Genomic DNA, 20,630 nt, shown 5'->3' with positions numbered 1-20,630 from the left:
ATAACTAAGATCTAATAAACGGTATATTAGATCTTAGGTTATAATAATCTTCCCCATTGAAACCGTGAGTATCCCAGAACCATGTTTGCAGCCTTGTGCCGACTTAAGATGCCATAAAAAAATCAATCCTCCATTTGTGCAAGGAGTGTTAACACATCACCTAAATAGATTTCTTAAGTTTCCAGGATATCCAAAGAAAGCGCAGCAAAAACAAAAAACAAAAAATTTTTTTCACTATCTGTTCTTTAAAACAATGTGTAAATATCATCATGATAACAACGGAGACGAGACTGCCATTCATTGAAAAAGTAAAAAAAAAAAAAAAATGGCCTGGGGAGCAGGTGGCCACCTGTGACATTCTATGACACTCTTGGCTCCCAAAAGTCGCAAATTTGCCAATGGTTAGCAAATTTCATTCCTGTAACAAGGGGTTTAACAGGAAATCCAAGAATATTACGTGAAATATAAAAAAAATCATCAGTGCGTCTTTATATTAAGGGACTTTTTTAAACAGACCAAATTGAATTGAAATTGCACAATCACATCACTGGTGTATGAAGGCATGAAAGTTTTCATTATTTTCCAGTAAGTGTAACATGAGTTAGATGCAGAGACAGCTAGGCACTTTTTTTTTTTTTAACCTGAATTTAAATAACTAACTGACATGACTTCTTGTCAGATCCAACTTATTATTGTTATTTAATTAATTTTTCAAGTTTCCAGTATGTCCAAAAGAGAGCACAGAAATAACAACAAAATATTTTCTAAATATTTGTTATTTACAACAACTTACAAATATCATCCTGATAACAAGGGGTGTAACAAGTGGCCTTCAACCATTCTTGGGAATCCCAAAAATGCTACACAATAATGATAAATTATAATAATAAATTTTAATGTGCAAAATATTTTGAATCTCATAAATACAGAACTGGGACAAAAAAATTTAGAAGGCACCAGGCCTCCCTTAAATATAATTATAGAAAACTCAACTATTCTATGAGCAATTACAGACAATAACATAGGAAAACTAAATAAAGCCAAAGAGAATTTCAATGATTATACAGGCTGGCAAAATTGTACAAGAAGTATTACAGCAAACGATGAAACCTTATTAACAAAAAACATAGAGGACCTATACCGATAAATTTTACAAGCCTTAGGTAGTTTTTACATCTCTGACTGAAACAACCAGCATTGTCTATAAGGTGTCCTTCGATATTGTTTCAAACGTATCGTTTCCGTAATTAGGAGTGTAATTCATGTTTATAAATCTTGTTTAAAAAGTCTAAAATAATACATACTGATGTGCCAATTTCTGGCAAGTCATCAGTAAAAAGCATAACTCATTGTCCTTGAACAATGTACACCATTTGAACTAATAGGAAGGCATCTTTAGAAGGTATTATGGCTAATATGATCTTTACCTTTTAGAATTTAGAACATACTGAGCAATACCGTACTCACTAGCATTCTTGTAGCTTTCTTTTTCATTGCTTATAAACAGTAACAGTCAAGTTCACAAGTGAGTTGGCCAGTCAATTTGACTGCTCCTACTGACTGGCCAACTCACCACACCGATAGAAAAAAGTTCCAGTCTAAATGTTCAAATCATGGTATAGTGGTAAAGAATATGAAGTTCATGGGCCCAAAAGTAATTACTTTGGGACATTAGGGTTTTATAAAAGTCCCGATATTTTACACTCGCAAAAATGGAATGACATGCTCATTTCTAAACATTTTCTGGCCAGAACATATGGACTAGTAATGTTGCAAATGCTTACCTGGGCTCTGTAACTCAAAAGCATCTCGAATTGAGAATCACCTTTCATTTTGAGGCTGTTAGGGCCAATATAGGGCTAGTAAATCCCAAGGTATGGAATCGAGATGCTTTCACTCGGTCGCAATTTGCGATGCTTTCGAGTTACGGAACCCTGATCTGCAGGTCAACATACTAACTTAACAGTTAACCTGGCTCTTTATCATACATGTCATAGCCTTATAGAAAAATTCCTCAAACCAATAAATAGATAATAATAAATAGCTAATAATAGCACCATACACAAAATACTTTTTTCAGAAGATTCACAATAAAGCAGGAATGCATGGTTTTACTTTACAGAGTGCTTCACGAAAAAGATTTTTTACTGAACTACATAGGGCACTTCTTTTTAGTGCCTGTTACATGCAATACATTATCCTCTTGAAAAATGTGAAAAAAAAAACAAAGCAATCTTTATATTTTGTTGACATATATATATAAATTGAATGAAGTTGGTAAAGAAGTCTTTTTCATATTCAGAAATAAAAATGCTGATTTCCATAAATTTCTCTGATGAGACCACCAATAAAAATAATTATAATAATAATAACAAAAATAATAATTTTTATACTAATAACAATAATAATAAATTTCAACGACAAATGTTACCTTACCTTATATTGGTTAACCATTGCTTTGCAATGACAATGTAAAACTATACTTAAAATGTTAACTGTTTCTAAAGAGACAAAATGATTTGCTTTTTAATACCACCACTACTTACAAGACAATGAAATCATGTTCGCCAGTGAAACTAGTTCAGACGCACATTACTTAACATCACAGTTAAACATATTCAGCAATCAAAATATATTTCACAGCTGGTCTTGTTATGAATTTTGACAATGAGTCTAAAGTTTTTTATGACTTATGGCATCCAGGAGTTAACATTGTTACTATATTTATACTTTGGGGGCTTGATTGAAGATCCAAAGATCTGTTTGGTCTGATTGCTATCCTACAAACTACAATGCTACAAACACTGGCAAATTTATTGTGGTCACCACCACTTTCTTCCTCCCCCCCCCCCCTTCTCCACTTCCTTTAAGCCTTCACCCAACATTTTATAACTAGAACTTCCAACATAGGTGGCCCCAGCACATACAGCCTCTCTCAGAATCAGTGAAGTCTACATACAGATTGTTTGAGAGAAATTATTCCCAATTTTCAGCTTATCCTGTATCAGCATAAATTATCAGTTGTATTTAGGTTTCAACAGGAAAACTGATAAATGGATAAAAAAAATCAGCAATAAATAATTCATTACAGTGAGAAACTTATCATGCCATTGGGAACATAGTTAAAAATGAACAGAAAGGCAGTTATTCAAGACAGCTTTCAAAAGGGCATCTACACCATCACGTCATTATCAATTATGACTGGCTCGTTTGCCCTCCAGCGAAACAAGAGGTGGGGGTATGACAGGCCCTCCAAGCCTGACAGGAATGCTGATTGGGTGAAAAATCTGATGCACGCTTTCCACTTCAGAATGCTGCAAAAAGGGGGACAAATAGGACAAATGGACCATAATTGGGATGTAATGGGTAGCTGAGGGGTGCATGGCAAAACCTGGGACGTTCATATCTCTCTCCATATAGTCTTTATTGGCTTGTTTTTTCGACACGTGACTGTTGTGGCTGTGGGAGTGCTGTTTGTGCGGGGAGGGCCCCACGCTGCCACTACTTCCTTGAGAGCTGTACCCATTCCCATTGGAGCTGTACCCATTGGTGGAGCTGTCTCTAGAGTTTGGATAGTTTGTGGAGGACGAGCTTCCACAATAGGAGTTTAACTGGTTCCCCATCAGCTGAAACATCTCGCTGTCGTTCTCCTCCTTGGAGCTGTTGGACGAACTCGAAGTGCCAGTTTTACTGTAGCGATGCCCACTTTTCATGTCCTCTGTGAATCTCAGTTTTATGATATTTTTGAATTTGTACACCTTGTCGCCATTGCTGTCCAAACTGCACTGCTGGTCGGTAGGTTCCTCGATAGGGGACGGCATTTCCCCATTTTCAAGGTACTCTCCTTCCACAGACTCATCCATCCCAGCACAAATGTCATCATTCTTCATTTCAGTAACAGTAGTCGTAGATTCTGTATTTTTTTCCTCACTGTTTGGCAAATTCGATAGGAGGCTTTTCAAACCATCATCTTTGATCTCAGCGCCACTGCTGCTTCTCAAATCCGAGACTTCTGTGGGGGAGTTTTCTTGTGTGCTACTGTGATCTGTCATTCCAATGCCCGACGAGGACATCTGCATCTCGTCTTCATTTCTGCTTTCCATGGAATCTTGTGGTTTCCACATTGCTGGTGGCTCTTGTGGGATGCTGCTGTAGTTGCCTAAAAGAATTGGAATTAATTGGTATAAGTGCATCTGTCCCTTGAAATTATGGAAAATGTTCACCATAGCTAGCATAAAGCACGAGTTTCAAGCAATGCTCAATTTAAATCTAAAAATCAGATCATAGTTTAAAAGCTGAATAATATCTTTTTCCACAAAAAGTTTTTAACACTCATGCAGCCTTCCATATTGACAGTATTAAAGCCATGCCGCATAACCTCCACAGTAAAATAAGGACTCCAGTCATTTTTTACTGGTTTTTAAAAACTCTGACTAACTTCTGTGAGAAAAATAGGAACATCTTTATCCAGTCCTTGTACAAATATAAGAAATTTAAAGAGAACTTTGTGAAACTTGTCAACATGGATCACCATTTCCTCAGCAAATGTCAGAAATCATGACTAGTAGTCAACAGAGCCATGGCTTATATAAACTATGACTCAGACACTGAAAATAATGCCCATAAGGATGAATTATTTCATTGAAGAAAATAACCATAATATAATAAGGTAAGGAGGGTGTAAAGAATTCTGCATAATCATTGAGAAACAGTGGGTTCAGGGTATCAGTGCATTTTTTTTTCTTTTACCTGGGTAATATTTCTGGCTTGCCCTTTCCATATGTTTTATAATGCCTTGGTAGAGCATATCTTCTGGGCTGGAACCCTGACACTCCACCAAAAACGTTGCCACTTCATCCATACTCTCCTTGAACCCATAATAAAAATGACGTTGGCAACATTTTTTTGTTGGGTATTTGTCTTCGGAGAGATCCGCTGTGTTGAGTTGCACTTCTAAAACATCATAACATCAACATAAATGTCAGTATCACTTACTGCAGTATAAAATGATATACCAAAAGCAATTTGCAAATTGTCACAAATTATCACATAAAAAACAAGGAAAACTAAGAGCAAAAAGCTGAGTAAATTTAATTTAAAACAAGTATAGTATATTTAATTTAAAACAAGGCCTGAATTCAAGTTCATTATACCCACCCTTGGAATAGGCCCCATTCAGATTAGGGGGCTAGCTAGTCCGAGGGTCAAATATGGCGACCCACTACAAAGCTTGTCGTCTAATCTGCTAATAGATATCCCATGGGGAAGTTTCCAAGTGGGTCAGCCACATTTGACCTGCAGACTAGCTAGTCCCTTATTCTGAATGGGGCCATAGACATCAAACTTCACTTTATATGCTGACACATACCTGGTCTGCCCTGTGGGCCATGCTGTGCTCTCTCTCGTAGATTGTGAATATATTTAATCGCCATCTCAATTATTTCAGTTTTCTCGATCCTCCCCTGACCTTGCTAGAGATGATATAAAATAAAAGTGTCTCAGTAACTGATTTAATTTCTGGTCTTATTCTATTGTTTGTCTGTTTCAGTGGAGAAATTTGCATTCAAAATAGGTACAAAAATTCTGCACCCAGCTTTCTGGTGAATCAAACTGATATTTTAAACCAAAATTAATGTGTTGACAGTACAGTTCGATTAATTCCATTAGATCAAAATTAAACAATCAAAAGGTTACTTGTCCTGTCTTGCAAATAATACAAAAACATAACTTGTGTTTTATGCATGTAAGAGCCCATTCAGAAAAGAAGATCCGAGGATCTACTGATCCATAGATCAAATATGGCGGACCCTACATGAAAGACTGGTGAGCATCTCCCCCCTTCCACACGCACCATCCTTGCAGAGGTCTAACAATTAAACCCATGATTTAATCCACTTAATGGCGTGTGGAGGCGGGGAGACCATCAGGGGATTAGTCGGCTCTCCTTTAATATAGGGTCCACCATATTTGACCTGTGGATCAGAAGATCCTTGGATTGTCTGTTCTGAATAGGCTCTAAGGCAAACATACAATTAGTAAGTATGGCACCTTTGAAAAAAAAAAGCAATAAATATAGAATGTTTTTTAATTGTGATCACTTGAGATAGCTTAGAGCCTGGATATCAGTAATGGGCCATAAAATATAAGCTGACCCCTTGCCAAGTTGCAAGAATTTGGGTTATCTTGTTTGATTTCCATTATATGCTGTCATCCACTCTCATTGCCCCTTCTCTTTTTCTTTAAAATTTCCCTGGCTTTTTTTTTTTTTTTGACAAACTGATACAGTAAGAAAATATGTTTCACCATGACAGACAACATTGCTTTACAAGATAAAGATTGATCATTGCTTCAAGGTGGTCTAGAGATAGGAGAATGTTAGATCTAAACTTACTTGTTTTAGGTAGGTAGGTGGAATGAGCCTGCTAAGATCAGCCAGACAGTTGTTCATGCGATCTCTTCGCCTCTTCTCAATCAAACGGTGAGACATGGGATCCTGAAAATTCAGAGCAAAAGCACTTTTTTTCATCCTGAGAAGTTAACAAGATGCTTTTCTTTCTTTTCTCTCTTTTCATCAGTTTCAAAAGTGAAACAACAGCAACTTTGGTCTTGTTTTCTCAAGGTGGTTGAACTCTCCAGCCAAAATTACATTGGGCAGAGAAGTAACTCTTGCATTTTGTATTTTTTTAGCACAGCACACTTATAATATATGTACTACTATATCTTGGCTTCCTTCCTGGCAAATGTGGTCATTAAGTACTCTAAGTCAGAGTTAAAATGACAATCTATCTAGCTAGAGACATATCTGTGAATATCCATAAAAATCTATCAGTCGCCCTGGTAGAGGGTAGTCATTAAGTATAACAAAGGTGTTGAGATTACTCACGCACTGATTGAAATGACATTTAGTATTCACTCTAAAATCAAGGCATACAGGAAGTAAGCTCAGCTTCTGTGGTATATTTTATAGAAACATTTGCAATAAAAAAAAACAAAGCATGAAGTTACTCTATGTACATATTATCCTCAGTGCTCCTTGTGTAAAAAAAAAAGACAAAATATCAGAATTACCAATTCACCCAATGTTCTTTTTGCTTGGACTTTCAACCCCCTCGTTTCTCGACTGAGGGATTACGTTCACAGTGAAGCAATCATACCAGGCAGTTCAAAATGAACCCACAGGGTCTCTCACTTAAAGCAATCAGATTAACTGATTAACACACCTCCTCTTGTTTCCGACGTACTCGTAGAATCACCAGCTTTTCTGTATTCTACTGAACACCAGGAGGAGGCACGTTAATCTGTTAATCTATTTGTGTTCAACAAGAGTCCTAACAGAGTTAATTTGAACGAGCTAAATTAGTTCTTCGAACTTCCTACTAGTAGTATGATAGTTTCACTGAGAAAGCACCCTAAGACACAGAGTGTTTAAATTAAATTTGACATACTGGTAGATACCAACTTAAACAGGCAACAATATTTCTATCACTAAGTCAATTTGACTAAATGATAGGCTGCATTCAGGAGAGTGGACTAACTTGTCTGAGGGTCAAATATGGCCGACCCACTTGAATACTTTCCCAAGGGGATTCTACTTAGTGGCTATTAGCGGATTAGATGGCGAGCTTTTTAAAAAAAGTCACCATATTTGACCCGCAGTTCTGAATGTTCTGAATGCGGCCACTGTCTGGTCAAACTTCCAAACATTGACAAAAATAAAGTAATAATTTTTAATAATTTTTAAAACAATCTAAATTTTAACCTAACACATACAGCTATGCCTACTAACAAGCAACAATGGATTTTCAGTAATTTTATATGGATGTACTAAATAATTACATTTTGGTAAGCAATACTCTTACCCTAGGTTGTCGTATCTTTCTATGTCGTGAGAACTCGTCATATGGTAGATTTGTACCAGCTGAGAACTTGAACATTCTGCTAAAAAGAAGAAACAAACAAAAAGTTCATATTCAAAACAGCATTTTGTCTTTTATATGCAGAAAAAGAAGGGATAGGTTACAGTATTGGAGGAAAATAATAAATAACCCATGTAAAAATATTTTCAAACCAAAATGTCATTTTATGATTTCTGAACACTTCAAACATACCTTAACATAATGACTCTTATTTCTTTTTGAAGTCAATTCAATTTCAATAGATAAACTAGACAGCAAAACTGACCAATATACAGATACCATACATGAAATAAGACAGCAAAGTTGTAAAATGTAAAAAGGGGGTTCTTTCGCACCCCCAGAACCCTGGCCCTAGCTACAGGCCTGGAACTTATTTATGGGAAAAAAAAAAAATATATATATATATATATATATATATATATATATATATATATATATATATATATATATATATATATATATATAAGTTGCACCCTTTTAAGTCAATAATCACACAACTGTTTTCAGTTGCAACTTTAATTTCTCATTATAAAAGCAATAAAAGCAAGATATAATTAAAATTATTTGCCATATATATACATCTTTTTTCAGTTAATTTTCATTATGTTATTTTAATTTCTGAAACCTTATTGCATAATTATTATTATCTTCCAAGTAAGTCAAGTAGCCCAGTGACTTCCTTCGCCATAAAGTTTTCATGTAATTATTAAATAGAGCAAAAAAAAGTTTTTTAATTCCCGTAGTATTATAAATAGCAATACAAAAGTCAGACCCCAGAACATATTAAACATTGCTTTGTTCCTAAAACTGTCCTGCCGAAATAGGAACATTGCCAATATAGGCACATCTCAGATGTGTATTCTACCAATTAATTATGGTCAAATTAAGTGAAACTTTGTTCAAATTCACTTTCAAAAGGGGTTCAAAATGCAAATTTGTGATATATGATGAAGAAAGTATAATCTGGTGTGGGACCAGCTATTTGTATAACCTCAATTATATTTGGAGCTTGCACATAAAAACTACTTTTCCACCTTGTTTTTTTTTTTCCTTTTTTTTAAAATACAACCCCATTACAATTATTTCTTGATAGGTTAATCGTTATTTCACTTAAACTGATTAATATATTAAATAAAACTTTGCCGAGCAAACTCTAAAGTTGCTGCTTTTCATTCCTGTAAATCCTTAAACATGCCCATTTTGGCAGACATACTTATGATGGCATGACATATGTATACGTGTAGCATGGATGTTACACAATAGGCCCTAAGCTATCTGACCTACCCAAAGCTAATACAGAAGAAAGGGCATCCAGGCATTGTGATATTGATGACAGTTTTTTTCAATAAGTTTGTCAACAAAATTCCATTACCTAGTCTAAAATCCCATCTCACATAATTAACACACAACAATTACTGCTTGGGAAGCAAAAAAAAAAAAAAAAAAAATGATAAAGCAGAGTTATGTTGTATGCAAGTTGGCTCCAGGGAGCTTGCTTTGAGAGTAAGCCATGACCTTCTTTGAAGTAAATAATGGCTCTTGAGAGTACAGGAAAAAAATATGGTGCCTCGATCCGTGAAATAGGTCAACGATACGATCTCTGGTGTTTTGTAACCTCTTAATTCAACGAAATATCAATTTGGCTAAGAAATAGGCCACACATAAGAACTTATTATATTGTATGTTTCATATTAATTATTATTGAAGATTCCAGTAATAACTGAGAACTCTTTTGATGTATGCCAAGCTGTGACCTTCATTTTAAAAACCCAATTTTTACGAGATTACAAACTGCATTGTAATTGTTTGGTACCACTGCCACTGCCTTTCAAAAAATAAGACCTTATGATCAACACGCAGAAGTAGAAGTTAAACATTTAACCCACCCATTAGAATATGCTAACAGCATTACCTGAAACTAACCTCCCTGCAAATGCATTTTGCATAATCATTTTAAATCTGCCAAATGAAGCATTTTATTTGTCAACAGTGAAGGAGGGATGGAAAATTCCCTTGGGGCCACAAGTAACACTATAAATGCGAAGGGAATTCCCCTTACAATGAAGACAAAATAAATGTTAATCTAAAGAAAGTCCAATGGATTTGCTTTTTAAGACATACAATCAACAGAATATTTCTAATATAACCTCTCAAAACAACACCAGAAAGCAAATTAAATCAAATCAACCAGACGGTAATCACTGGCAGGCTTTGTCAATTTCACCATTTGTTTATTTCAAACAGAGTACTTTTCGCACATGCGCAGTAGTTTAAGTCCTGTGCTGATCTACAGTTTACTGTAAACTAGGCTACACTGCAAAGAACTCATTGCCAGGACTTTATGTAAAAAAAAAGATATCAGTGTTAATGAAAAACACTAGTAGAGGGCGTTGAAATTATGTACTGCGCAAAACACCGAAAACAGGCAGCTCAAACTGGTCGTGACCGGCCGCCTGTACAAGCACGGACGTCTCAGAACACCTCACTACACGTGCTGAGTAAACAAATATGGCTTCGTTCATGCTGAAGTTGAGTAATTGATAAGTAAAACAGAGTAACATTCAGTTTCATTATTTAGGTGCTCGCAACGAAATTTTGAGGAACATTCGTGGCGGCGCAGCACGCCTCAAAATGAGGGACAACGTCGTTTTCAATGCATGAATGGCGCAAAGCGAAAGTCAAGTTGCAACACTGTTCCTAATTATATTGGGGGGGGGGGGGGGGGTAAATGTGAATTAGCTGGTTACGGGTGAAACATGCCATCAGCAAGCCCGACCAGACATGTAAAAAATACATGTTAGCTTCGAGCCATGCTGCCGTCTTCTAATCACGAGTAATAATGTGTAAATGCACACATGTAACACACAAGGGGTTATTCAGAATGAGAAGAGCCCAGTGCTAGCTGGTACATGGCCTCAATATGGCAGACCTACATGAAGACAAAACTGCTTAATCTTGTAATGGTCTCTCCACTTCTTTCACGCCTCCCCATGTGGCAATGACCTCATTAAATTCAGCATTTAATTAAAATTGGCCTGTTACTTATACCAAACATGAAATACATCTAGGTAAATGAACCCAGTTTCCAGTAAATGTCACTGAAAGTGCAGGAAAACATCCATTTAATGATAAGACCAAACTAAACTGAGACGGTTTTTCTTTCATGTACGTCCGCCATTTTTAGTTCTCAGGATTTGTAAAGCCTGGCTCAATTTGAATGCGGTCTGAGATACAAGTTTGTGAGTTAAGATTATTTGTGAATAGGAATGGTAAATGTTTTTGGTTTGTTCTTTACTAGCATTTTATTTTTTGTTTGTTGTTAGCCAATTGTTAATACCCCCACTTACCAAAGGAATGTCCTACAAATACTTCTAAGTGAAAAATACTTCTAAGTGAAAAATCCAAAAGAAATGATAAGAAGTTATTTCCCAAAAGTTGGGTCAGTAACAACTTATTATGTTTTGCCAAAATAGAATAATATTATTAAGATTTATAAAATAATAGTTTCCTATGTGATCCGCATAACAATGCCCTTTCAGTTAGTCACAAAGGTGGGAAAATTACTGTCATATGAAACACTTTACTAAATGGTATTTGTTGCACATTCAATACCTTGTCCACTGATATCTAACTTAAATTTAAAACATCCCCATCCATTTAAAACACAGTATCCTAGCAACTTTTTTTTTTTTTTTTTTTGTCTTGACAAGGAAATATTTCCACACCTAATTTATCTACTCTCTAACTAAAGAAACTGAAAACTCCCACATATTCTTCAAAATTTTCTGGGAAATGGCAAAAATTGTGTTTTATTCTTCAAAAAAAAATCATGTCACAACAGGACAATTAGGTCTGTAGTCATCAATTTAGGGAGGGGGGGGCATCTTTTCCTGAAAATATGAACCATCTTCACCTTTGCTTTTAATTGACCCAACTTAAGAAATGGCATAGGACCTAGATCAAATTCTTATACAGAATGGAATATTTTAAGTCAACAGGGCAGTTTCCCTACCCCTGGTGACTGTCTTCAGACAGGCCCTACAGTCTCTTGCAGAGATCATACTACACTCTACTGTGCCTTGGTAAAATTTGTCACCTTGTTCATGAGGCACGGCAGAGAGAATACAATGGCAGGAGTCCAAAGTTTTCTGTGTAATTCCTCTTTTCTCTTGAGTCACTGCATATTACAGAGATATCTATCTAGATCTGAGTCTCAAGTTATATTCCAATATGCCCACAATGAAGTCTCAATATCTGTTTCCTTAGAGGAATCTATTCCTGTAAACAGGACATCCTATAAATGTTATGAGTAAATTCACACACAAACCCTTGCATTATTCTATGGCTTTCCTTGGGAACTTCCTACCTGCAGATACCTTATCAGTCAGGTGTCAATTGGCCTGTTCAAAGCTTTGAGTTAATGCACACAGCACTGGGTAATCTGGAAATTTTTTTTTTTAAACTGCACGTTTGAGCCGTTTCCTCAAGACTTCTAAATTACATTTTCCTGGTAATGTCCACACTTTTTCCTTTAAAGGTACATACGAACCGAGCATTGGTGGAGCGTGGATTCCCAGTAACACATGTAAACCACTTCTACTAGATTCTTATATGACTCAAATAAATTCAACATGTCAAGGGATAAACTGAATAGATCACTCGATCAGCCATAAAATACCTTTAGACTGCTCCTTTCTTTAAATTTTTGGTTGTAAATTTAACCTACTTTCGTGACCTACTTTCCTGCCCCATTGACATACAGCTTAGAATGCCAGCAGAAAAATCCGTTCAAACACCTTTTTCGGGTAAAATTAAACAATGCCTTTTGGTAATTCTCTTAGTTATACTACTTGAAACTATATGCTGGCATTTGGTTGGTTTTTGTGACAAAAAATTGACTTTGTATGCATCTTTAAGGCAAACTTACCTCATTTGGAAATATCCCCCAAAGCCTATTTTCCATGTGAACACAGGATACACATCCTGTAAAGCTACTTATTTTAAACCCAATTTAGAAACAATAAAACCTGGCTAATAAATGAAAACATGTAGAGCCGACTGGTCAATAAGAACTTAATTATTTCAAAATCAGAAATGGCATGGAATGTCACAACCAAGTGCAGAGACGGGTCAAATAAAGTTCTGATAATAGGAGAATTTTAGAAAATTGCTCTTATCATTATTTTTTTTTCTTGCAGGAAACGCCCACTTTCATCATCAGTGTGAATCGTATCATGTCCACAGAACTGGTTCTAATTTAACTAGTTTTTGAATCTTTGGTTTCTCATTTTTAAGTCACTTGCTTGTAATGAAGTGAAAACAGGTGAATTTCACTCCTGATGGTTAAAATAAAAATAAATAAATAAATAAATAAATAAATAAATAAATAAATAAATAAAACTTACACTCCATAAATGAATTTACTGATTATAATTTTTAGAGGTTTTTTGATATAGGTTACATCTTGGTGTTAAAGAGAAAAATGTTGAAAATGCCATGCTTTTTATTTTATTTTATTATTTTTTGTTAAATTAAAGCCTATCATCTATGGCAACATTAATGGAAACCTGCATGTAACACCTTACTTGAGACATCCATTCACACAGAACTGCAAATAACACTAAAATTGTTTTTAGCAGAGCTAAACTTAGCAGAACTTATTGCTGCAGTACACAGTTTATAGTAGAGATTTCATCTAAATTCCAGTCACAGACAGCTGGGCTCAGCTGAAGGCAATAAAGATATTTCAGCCTTTCTCCACTTATCATTTTTCATGTACAGACACTGCTGTAATTGTACTTTGAAAAAAAAAATGTTTTCTCAGTCATGCAAGTCACTGTGTTAAAAAAAGGTATTAATTTTCAAGAGGGATCAATGAAAACCTACCAGTGCAATCCGAACCCTACTTAAAGCCTTTGCATTCAATGTTAGGACATCTGCACTGAAGAAGCCTTTTTTTGCCCTATCTAACATTTTGTTTATTCCTCTATCTGAAGCGCCTGCAAACATGCCTCACCCTCATATCTGTGTCAACATCGCAGTTCAGACACCATATACAGACCAAATGGTAACTATGTAGTGGCCTGTAGCCATGTGTCAGCCATGTGATCTTGCCATGTCGTGTTTTACAGACAGCAACGACTGTATGTTATGGTAATTACTCCATCCTTTCAGTGGGGACAATTGTGGAGTTTACAGATAAAGTTTTTTAAGTCATAATTTCTTACATAAGAACATTCCTATTGAGTGGTAGCAACAAAAGTAAAAAGCAGGCTATTCTACAGTTCTATTCTATGCAGTAAAGAACCACAAACGTCATACAGAAATTTAAATTTTGTGCTTGTAAAATTATGCCTCTAAAAGTTTGATAATATTTGCTGATTGAAAAGACTGAGTCATTACCGTACACTTAGACCCCATTCCCAGAGATTAGATCGATCCAACTAGATCGACCTAACTCCCTGGGAGGGTTCATGCTACATAGCTGTCAGCCGGGCAGGCACCAAAGTTAATTACCCCCTTACAGCTTGTAGTAGGCGGGACGGACATTTAAGCCGGATTATCTGATAGTAATCAAGTGAGACTCCCCACGGGGATAGATTGATCTAAAATCTATGGGAATGCACCCTTTAACCTCAATACCAAAATAAATAAAACTAGTGCCTAATTGTTTTTTGTTTAAAAAAACATTTTTTTTTGGGGGGGGGGGGGAGGGGGTAAATTTCATTATGAACAAAACATTTATAACCTTATTATTCTGTATTTAAGGTATCAAGGTTTAAATTAACTGGTTTTGACAAGGATCAATCCAGGGTATTGAGTTGTCATCCTCAACAAACTGAACTGTGAACCTGGGCCCCGTAACTCAAAAGCATTACGCATTGCGACCAAGCGCAAGATTCCATATGGGGCGAATATGGGTGAGTTATGGAATTGAGATGCTTGCGCTCAGTCGCAATGCACGATGCTTTCAACCTACAGGGCCCTGTACAGACGGCATCAGTTAACAGCTTTAGAAGTTTCAAAGAGGAGGGGGGAGTCTTTTTTTTTCTTTTTTGAAAAAGTGTACGTTTTATCAGGAAACCTTCATGTACCTTATCAAATTTTATCCACAGTGGACCTCTTCCAGCAAAAAGGGCAGCTAATTCACCACCCTCATCCCCCCGCTCGAACTCCCCCCCCATCCCCCGGGCTACGGCTTAGTTAAGCATACATACCCATTGATATGCAAACGACCACTATATTCACTTTTTATAATTCATACTGCTGGTATCTGTGAAGCATTCATGTTACACCTTCCACCTCATCTATCATTTGTCCCTGTAACAGTTCTACAACTGCACTGCTCAGTAGAAGTCTATTCTCAGTTGTTTACTATATACGTGACTAAAGTAATACACAAGTACATATCCCACAAATCCACAAGGTCAATTTGATAAACATGGGTGCACACAGCATACATATATATATTTATAGCTTGCACATATCGGACAAGAAGCTAACGGTATTCCCTCACCTTCGCCCCCCCCCCCCACACTCCTACCCCCAAATGCCCTACAATAAAACAGTCTCTTTCATGGATTCCATACATAATGCATTCTCTCGTAGATCTGCAAGTGTAGGTGCACTAACATACACACACATATACACACGCACACACACATGCACACATGCACACACACATGCACACACACACACACACACACACACACATCAGTATGATATGTATTGAGCACAACATAGTGTTTATATCACTGCATGTAATACATTGTATGATCCTACTGAGGAAACGTAGAAGGATGTAAAATTTTGCCTCGCTTTGACTGGCAAATAAGAAAAACACAGACAAGCTAGGGCAATATACAATGTACTATGTAGGTCAAACGATTTGGCAAATTGTTTGGTTTCATCTCCTTTCCATGTGAGGGGCCACTTAGAATTAAGCTAAAAGAGGGAGGGGGCATTCCTCTCTGTGGTCTCCCCTGGTTCCACCACTGACATAATCCTGGTTTTAACCCTATTCTTACAAGACTGAGAAAAACATATTGATTGTATGTTGTGGTCAGGGGTATCATACACAAATGTACACATGTATATTGATTATTGTCATAGCATTTCTCATACCACAAAAAAACTGGCAACATTGTGAAGTCAGACTAAACAGTTGAATCTACATATATATTAGTAACTTTCACTTCATGGTTGCTAGTGTTACTGAAATATAGGTACACTCTGCAGCTCCTTTAACACCAAAGCCATTCCTTTCAGACACAATCACTTAACTGCAATAAATTATCAAGTCCTATATCCTTCAATTGGTATGCAACTATATCCTTCAATTGGTATGCAAAGTACTGGTAAGGGTAACACATCCACAACGTCTAGAAACTGTGCTCAAAATATGTAGTCTCTTAGAAGCACGTACCAGTACTGTACAAATGATCTTCGGGTGGGGGGGGGGGGGCTATTTTATCGAATTCATCAAAATACTCAACCCTGGTCGAGATTCCATGCATTGCGTAAGACTAAAGTGGCGGCTTAAAGTAATGTTCCATTATAGGTTTCATTAACCGATCAAGGTGACAGCGAATATCTAGGTCACTCGATAGTTGCGACCTGCAAGGCAACAGCCAACGGTGGAAAAAACCTTCATATTTACCTGTCATACGCCGACGACTGCCCGCTATCCTTGTCGCCCGTTGAGGCCCGCGACGAATCGTCCTCCATGATTGTGTGTAAAGAATATCTGTTTCAGAATTATCCTCTCTCGGTAATATGTATCTCTGTTTTGAAGCAGTTGAACGGGTTCCTTTCCTATATCATCGCTAACAGCGCACTAGTACACGTGAGGAAAGCTATGACGTCACGGCCTCCTACGATTTCACGTGTCATGTGGCGTGCCTATTTTCATCGGCACGTGTTTGTTTGGCTGCCTGAAAGGAAAAATCACACTACGTGGCCTTTGAACTCGTTCTGACTTTAACTTCACAAAGAATTTAGTTTTTTAAGAACTACATTTGTTCGATATCAGAGATCATTTATGAATTTGTTTTCATTTGAACCCAGATTGTTTTCTAGGCTCATAAGAGACTGTGCAGATCCTTATTTTAGCATCTTTAAAATAGATTTGATAAAATCGCTTATGAACAGAAGAAAAAAACTCTAAACAAAACATAAACTTGTGATATCCCTGTGATTTTGGAATATATTGTTTTTCCCTTTACACGTAAGAGGCATAGCTTTGTTTCCCCTATTTTTTTTAAACAAGTTCAAAATAGACCAAGCGATTATAAAGTATATTTTTAATTTCTTAAAAAGAATTTTCTTTCTTTTCTTTTTATGGATACTTACTTTATGAATACTTAATAAAGTAAATAAAAGTGGGGGGGGGGGGGGGGGGATGAAAATTACGCGTTTTGATGGCTGCAGGTGTTTTGAATTAACAAAGTAAATGAAGACTTGTATTAGTTTATGAAAACGTATCGAAATCTATATTGGGATGCTCCAAAGTGATTGGCTATTCACCAAAAACATGCGCGGTTACAAACCGTCCTGCAAGGCTTCCATTACGTAACCTACCTTCCAGACTTAATGACAGTACGGTACTTTCTGGATCTTCTCGGTTGTTTGTCTCTGTTTGATAACGGACGGGCATCCAAGTCACTTATAAGGCTTGGTTCATAACTTGACAGGCTTCCAGCTTGCTTTTGCTAAATTTTAAGGCTAGCCCAATCTAAACAATGTAAACGCGAGGTTTCAAAGAAAAAAGTCAACTTCGAGTATAGGTCTAAGACAATGAAACATCCCCTGTTACTGAATCAATATTTGTTTATTATTTATTTATTTATTTTGATTGTTTCACAAGACTACTACGGTACTACCGATTCATTTTGTGTGAAGTAGTCAAAAGTATGGTTTAAAAGTTAAGACCCGTTTTCGAACTAAGTAACTATTTTTAGAAATTTAAACGGCCCCGAATATCGTGCACATGAAGATGCAGGAACGCTGAGGTTGTTACGGAACGCTGCACACCAGCGGCCACATATGAATACCGTCTCCACCACCAGGTGCGCTTTGACATTTTGTGTGTGCAGGGGCGTTCTTACATTGATGAGCCAACCGAATCAAATTGATTTGAAAATGATATCTTTCATGTTCAACAAGAGATGTTTCCTCCCAAGTGGGTTGTACGTTGAATCGAGGAATTCCATGGTTGAGTAGACGAAACCAGGTCCTTGTGTGCGTTGGACTTAGTTTTCGGCGTTTCATGCTGGGTACTTACAGCACTCTGCTGATTCTTGTGTGTGTGTGTGTGTGTGTGTGTGTGTGTTTATTCAATTTAGAAGATGCGATGTTTCGGTGCACGCAACCAAGTTCATGGACGTCTGTATTAATTTATGCTGCGCTCCATTTTTCTAAAAAGAAACAAAGAAACATAAACCTAGACTCACTGCCACCAAAGAGGGACATAGTTGTGACTCTTCTAATAATTATATGCATAAAAGGAGTATTTGCTACTACTCAAATATTCTAGAAGAGCTAGCAATGGTCTGAGAAAAAGTATTTTGCTAGTTCGCTCTTACGATACCCCTTTGTGATAAATGCCACTTACTCACTCAAACAGAACATTAACCACGTCACACCTGAACGAATTTTCATTTTTAGGATATATATATATATATATATATTTGAGATCACAATATTCCATCTTTATTTCATTACTAACTCATGCATTGAAATTGTGATTGCCCACTATCGATCGAAACTGAAATTCCCAGGGCCATAGGGCGAGAAAAATGCTTTGTGGGCTTTCAATACATTTTCGCAGTTTGTTCGTTCTGCCAGTGGCGGTTGTGATGCTCATCCAGGCGCTGATCATTACTGTGGGAAAGGGAAAAGCCTCAAATGGAATCCTCCATCCTATGCACGCGCGCGAGCGCGCTTAAACACACGCTCATACACGCGCGCGCACACACCGCAGCCAACTGCCCTGCAGTTTGAAATATTTTACTTCTGTTGTTTCAAATAAACAATTATTTTTAAAGCTCATCATGCCTTATATTTGGCACTAAAATCCTTTGGTGACTGACCTTTATCCATGTACTAGCAAATCGCTCGGATTATAATTGATCAGGCACTGCGTAATTGATTCACTCCATCGAGCTCTCGAACACGTTTTATTTGGGGAAAATGATCGATATTCAGTCGAGAAAACGTGTACTTAAGCATGTTAGGATAGGCAGTGCTTAGAAAGCACATGTTAACAACGTGGTCAGAGAATTTGTAAACAGACATTGCGAGTCTCAGTTTTTAAGTTGGAAATTTTTGGTAAACAGGCAGAATGATCTTTGGCACATGGGGGCTTCATGGTTGTTTTTGTATTTTGCACAGAAAGGGCCCTAGATTTCAGCATTAATTTTATTTACTATTATTTTTTACCCTTTTAATTTTTACTGCTACGTCCATCCGACCGGGGAGTCTCACTAGATTACTGTCAGATAATCCGGCTTAAATGTCCGTCCCGCCTACTACAAGCTGTAAGGGGGTAATTAACTTTCGTGTCCGCCCGGCTGACAGCTATTTAGCGTGAACCCCCCAGGGAGTTAGGTCGATCTAAAGCAGATCGATCTAATCTCTGGAAATGGGGTCTAAGAAAGTGTACATAAATAAATTGTGACCCTGGTAGAGGTTATAGTTAGGCTACGGATATGTTTTTCCACGGTTTTCAATGGGTTTAATTGCCTTGTTGCAAATAATCAGTTTATAAGCTTGGATGATTACAGAGGATGCAACATGCATTTAATAAATATTGGTTTCTTAAATTGAAATTGGTTTTATGTCAGAATTCAGATCGAGAAGAGCCGAGTGCTAGCTAGGCCACGACCTAAATATGGCAGACCTACATGAAAGGAAGACCGCTTAACCCTGTGTTGGTCTCTCTGCCTCTCACACGCCTCCCCACCTGTCGAATCTCGACCGGTTGAATTGAGTCGAGATTTAATTACTGTGCCCCTGCAGGGACGACGCGTGGGGAGGCGTGTAAGAGGCGGAGATACCATTACAGGATTAAGCGGTCTTCCTTTCATGAAGGTCCGCCATATTTAGGTCGCGGCCTAGCTAGCACTCGGCTCTTCCCGATCTGAACGGGGCCCTAGGCTGTGTTTATTGATTATCAAAATTGTAATTGTTTTTTTTTATGCGAGAACTAGGCCGTTTTTTATCTACAATCTTGTGAAGATGTCTTTTGTGTACTTGCTTTAATGTAAAGTCGCTAAAAACTTTGAAATAGATTTAAGTCTTAAAGGGATAATAACTCTTCGTTTTGGCCAAAAAATGAATTTTCCTGGAGTAAACAACAATTTTCCCATACTTACCAATGGTTAATGAATCCATTTTTACATTCAAAGTTAGTCCCTGGTTTTTTTCTAAAAAGTTTGGTTTTTTGTTAAAATCTCTTAAGAGATTATAACAGAGTATAGCCATCAATGGAGGTCACGTGCTCTGAAGACAAGCTAAGATATCAGAATAATAGCTATAACTGCCATTTTTCTTGTACAACAGAATATATTATATTTCTATGAGTTGTTCACAATGTTTTTATTGTGAAATATACATTAGATATCATACGAAGAGTTATTATCCCTTTAAAATAGATTTATTATCGTTATTACTCTAATTGTTACCTTCCATCAAATAAGCTAAAAAAACAAGCAC

At 36.8% G+C, this 20,630-nt stretch overlaps 1 protein-coding gene across 3 annotated transcripts; it reads right to left on the bottom strand.

Moving 5' to 3' along the window:
- Positions 1-758: 758 nt before the first annotated feature.
- Positions 759-16,796, bottom strand: LOC106151816 (uncharacterized). Of its 3 annotated transcripts, none has more exons than XM_013525235.2 (6): positions 16,576-16,796; positions 7,860-7,935; positions 6,392-6,493; positions 5,369-5,471; positions 4,750-4,953; positions 759-4,159 (listed from the first exon to the last, which is right to left on the bottom strand). In XM_013525235.2, exons 1-6 carry the CDS (start codon positions 16,641-16,643, stop codon positions 3,192-3,194), a joined length of 1,521 nt encoding a protein of 506 aa, XP_013380689.1. In that variant the 5' UTR covers positions 16,644-16,796; the 3' UTR covers positions 759-3,191. The 3 variants fall into 3 exon arrangements, with proteins under 3 accessions (XP_013380689.1, XP_013380688.1, XP_013380690.1); XM_013525234.3 differs by having other exon boundaries at positions 7,860-7,938; positions 16,576-16,795; XM_013525236.2 differs by lacking the exon at positions 16,576-16,796 and adding an exon at positions 15,134-15,206 and having other exon boundaries at positions 7,860-7,938.
- Between the last annotated feature and the right edge of the window lie 3,834 nt (positions 16,797-20,630).

The sequence above is a fragment of the Lingula anatina genome, chromosome 6, assembly GCF_051362555.1.
Source record: "Lingula anatina isolate TDL-2025a chromosome 6, LinAna3.0, whole genome shotgun sequence".
NCBI lineage: Eukaryota > Metazoa > Brachiopoda > Lingulata > Lingulida > Lingulidae > Lingula > Lingula anatina.
The sequence above is the reverse complement of the archived record's forward strand: the minus strand, read 5'-3'. Positions and strand labels throughout refer to the sequence as shown.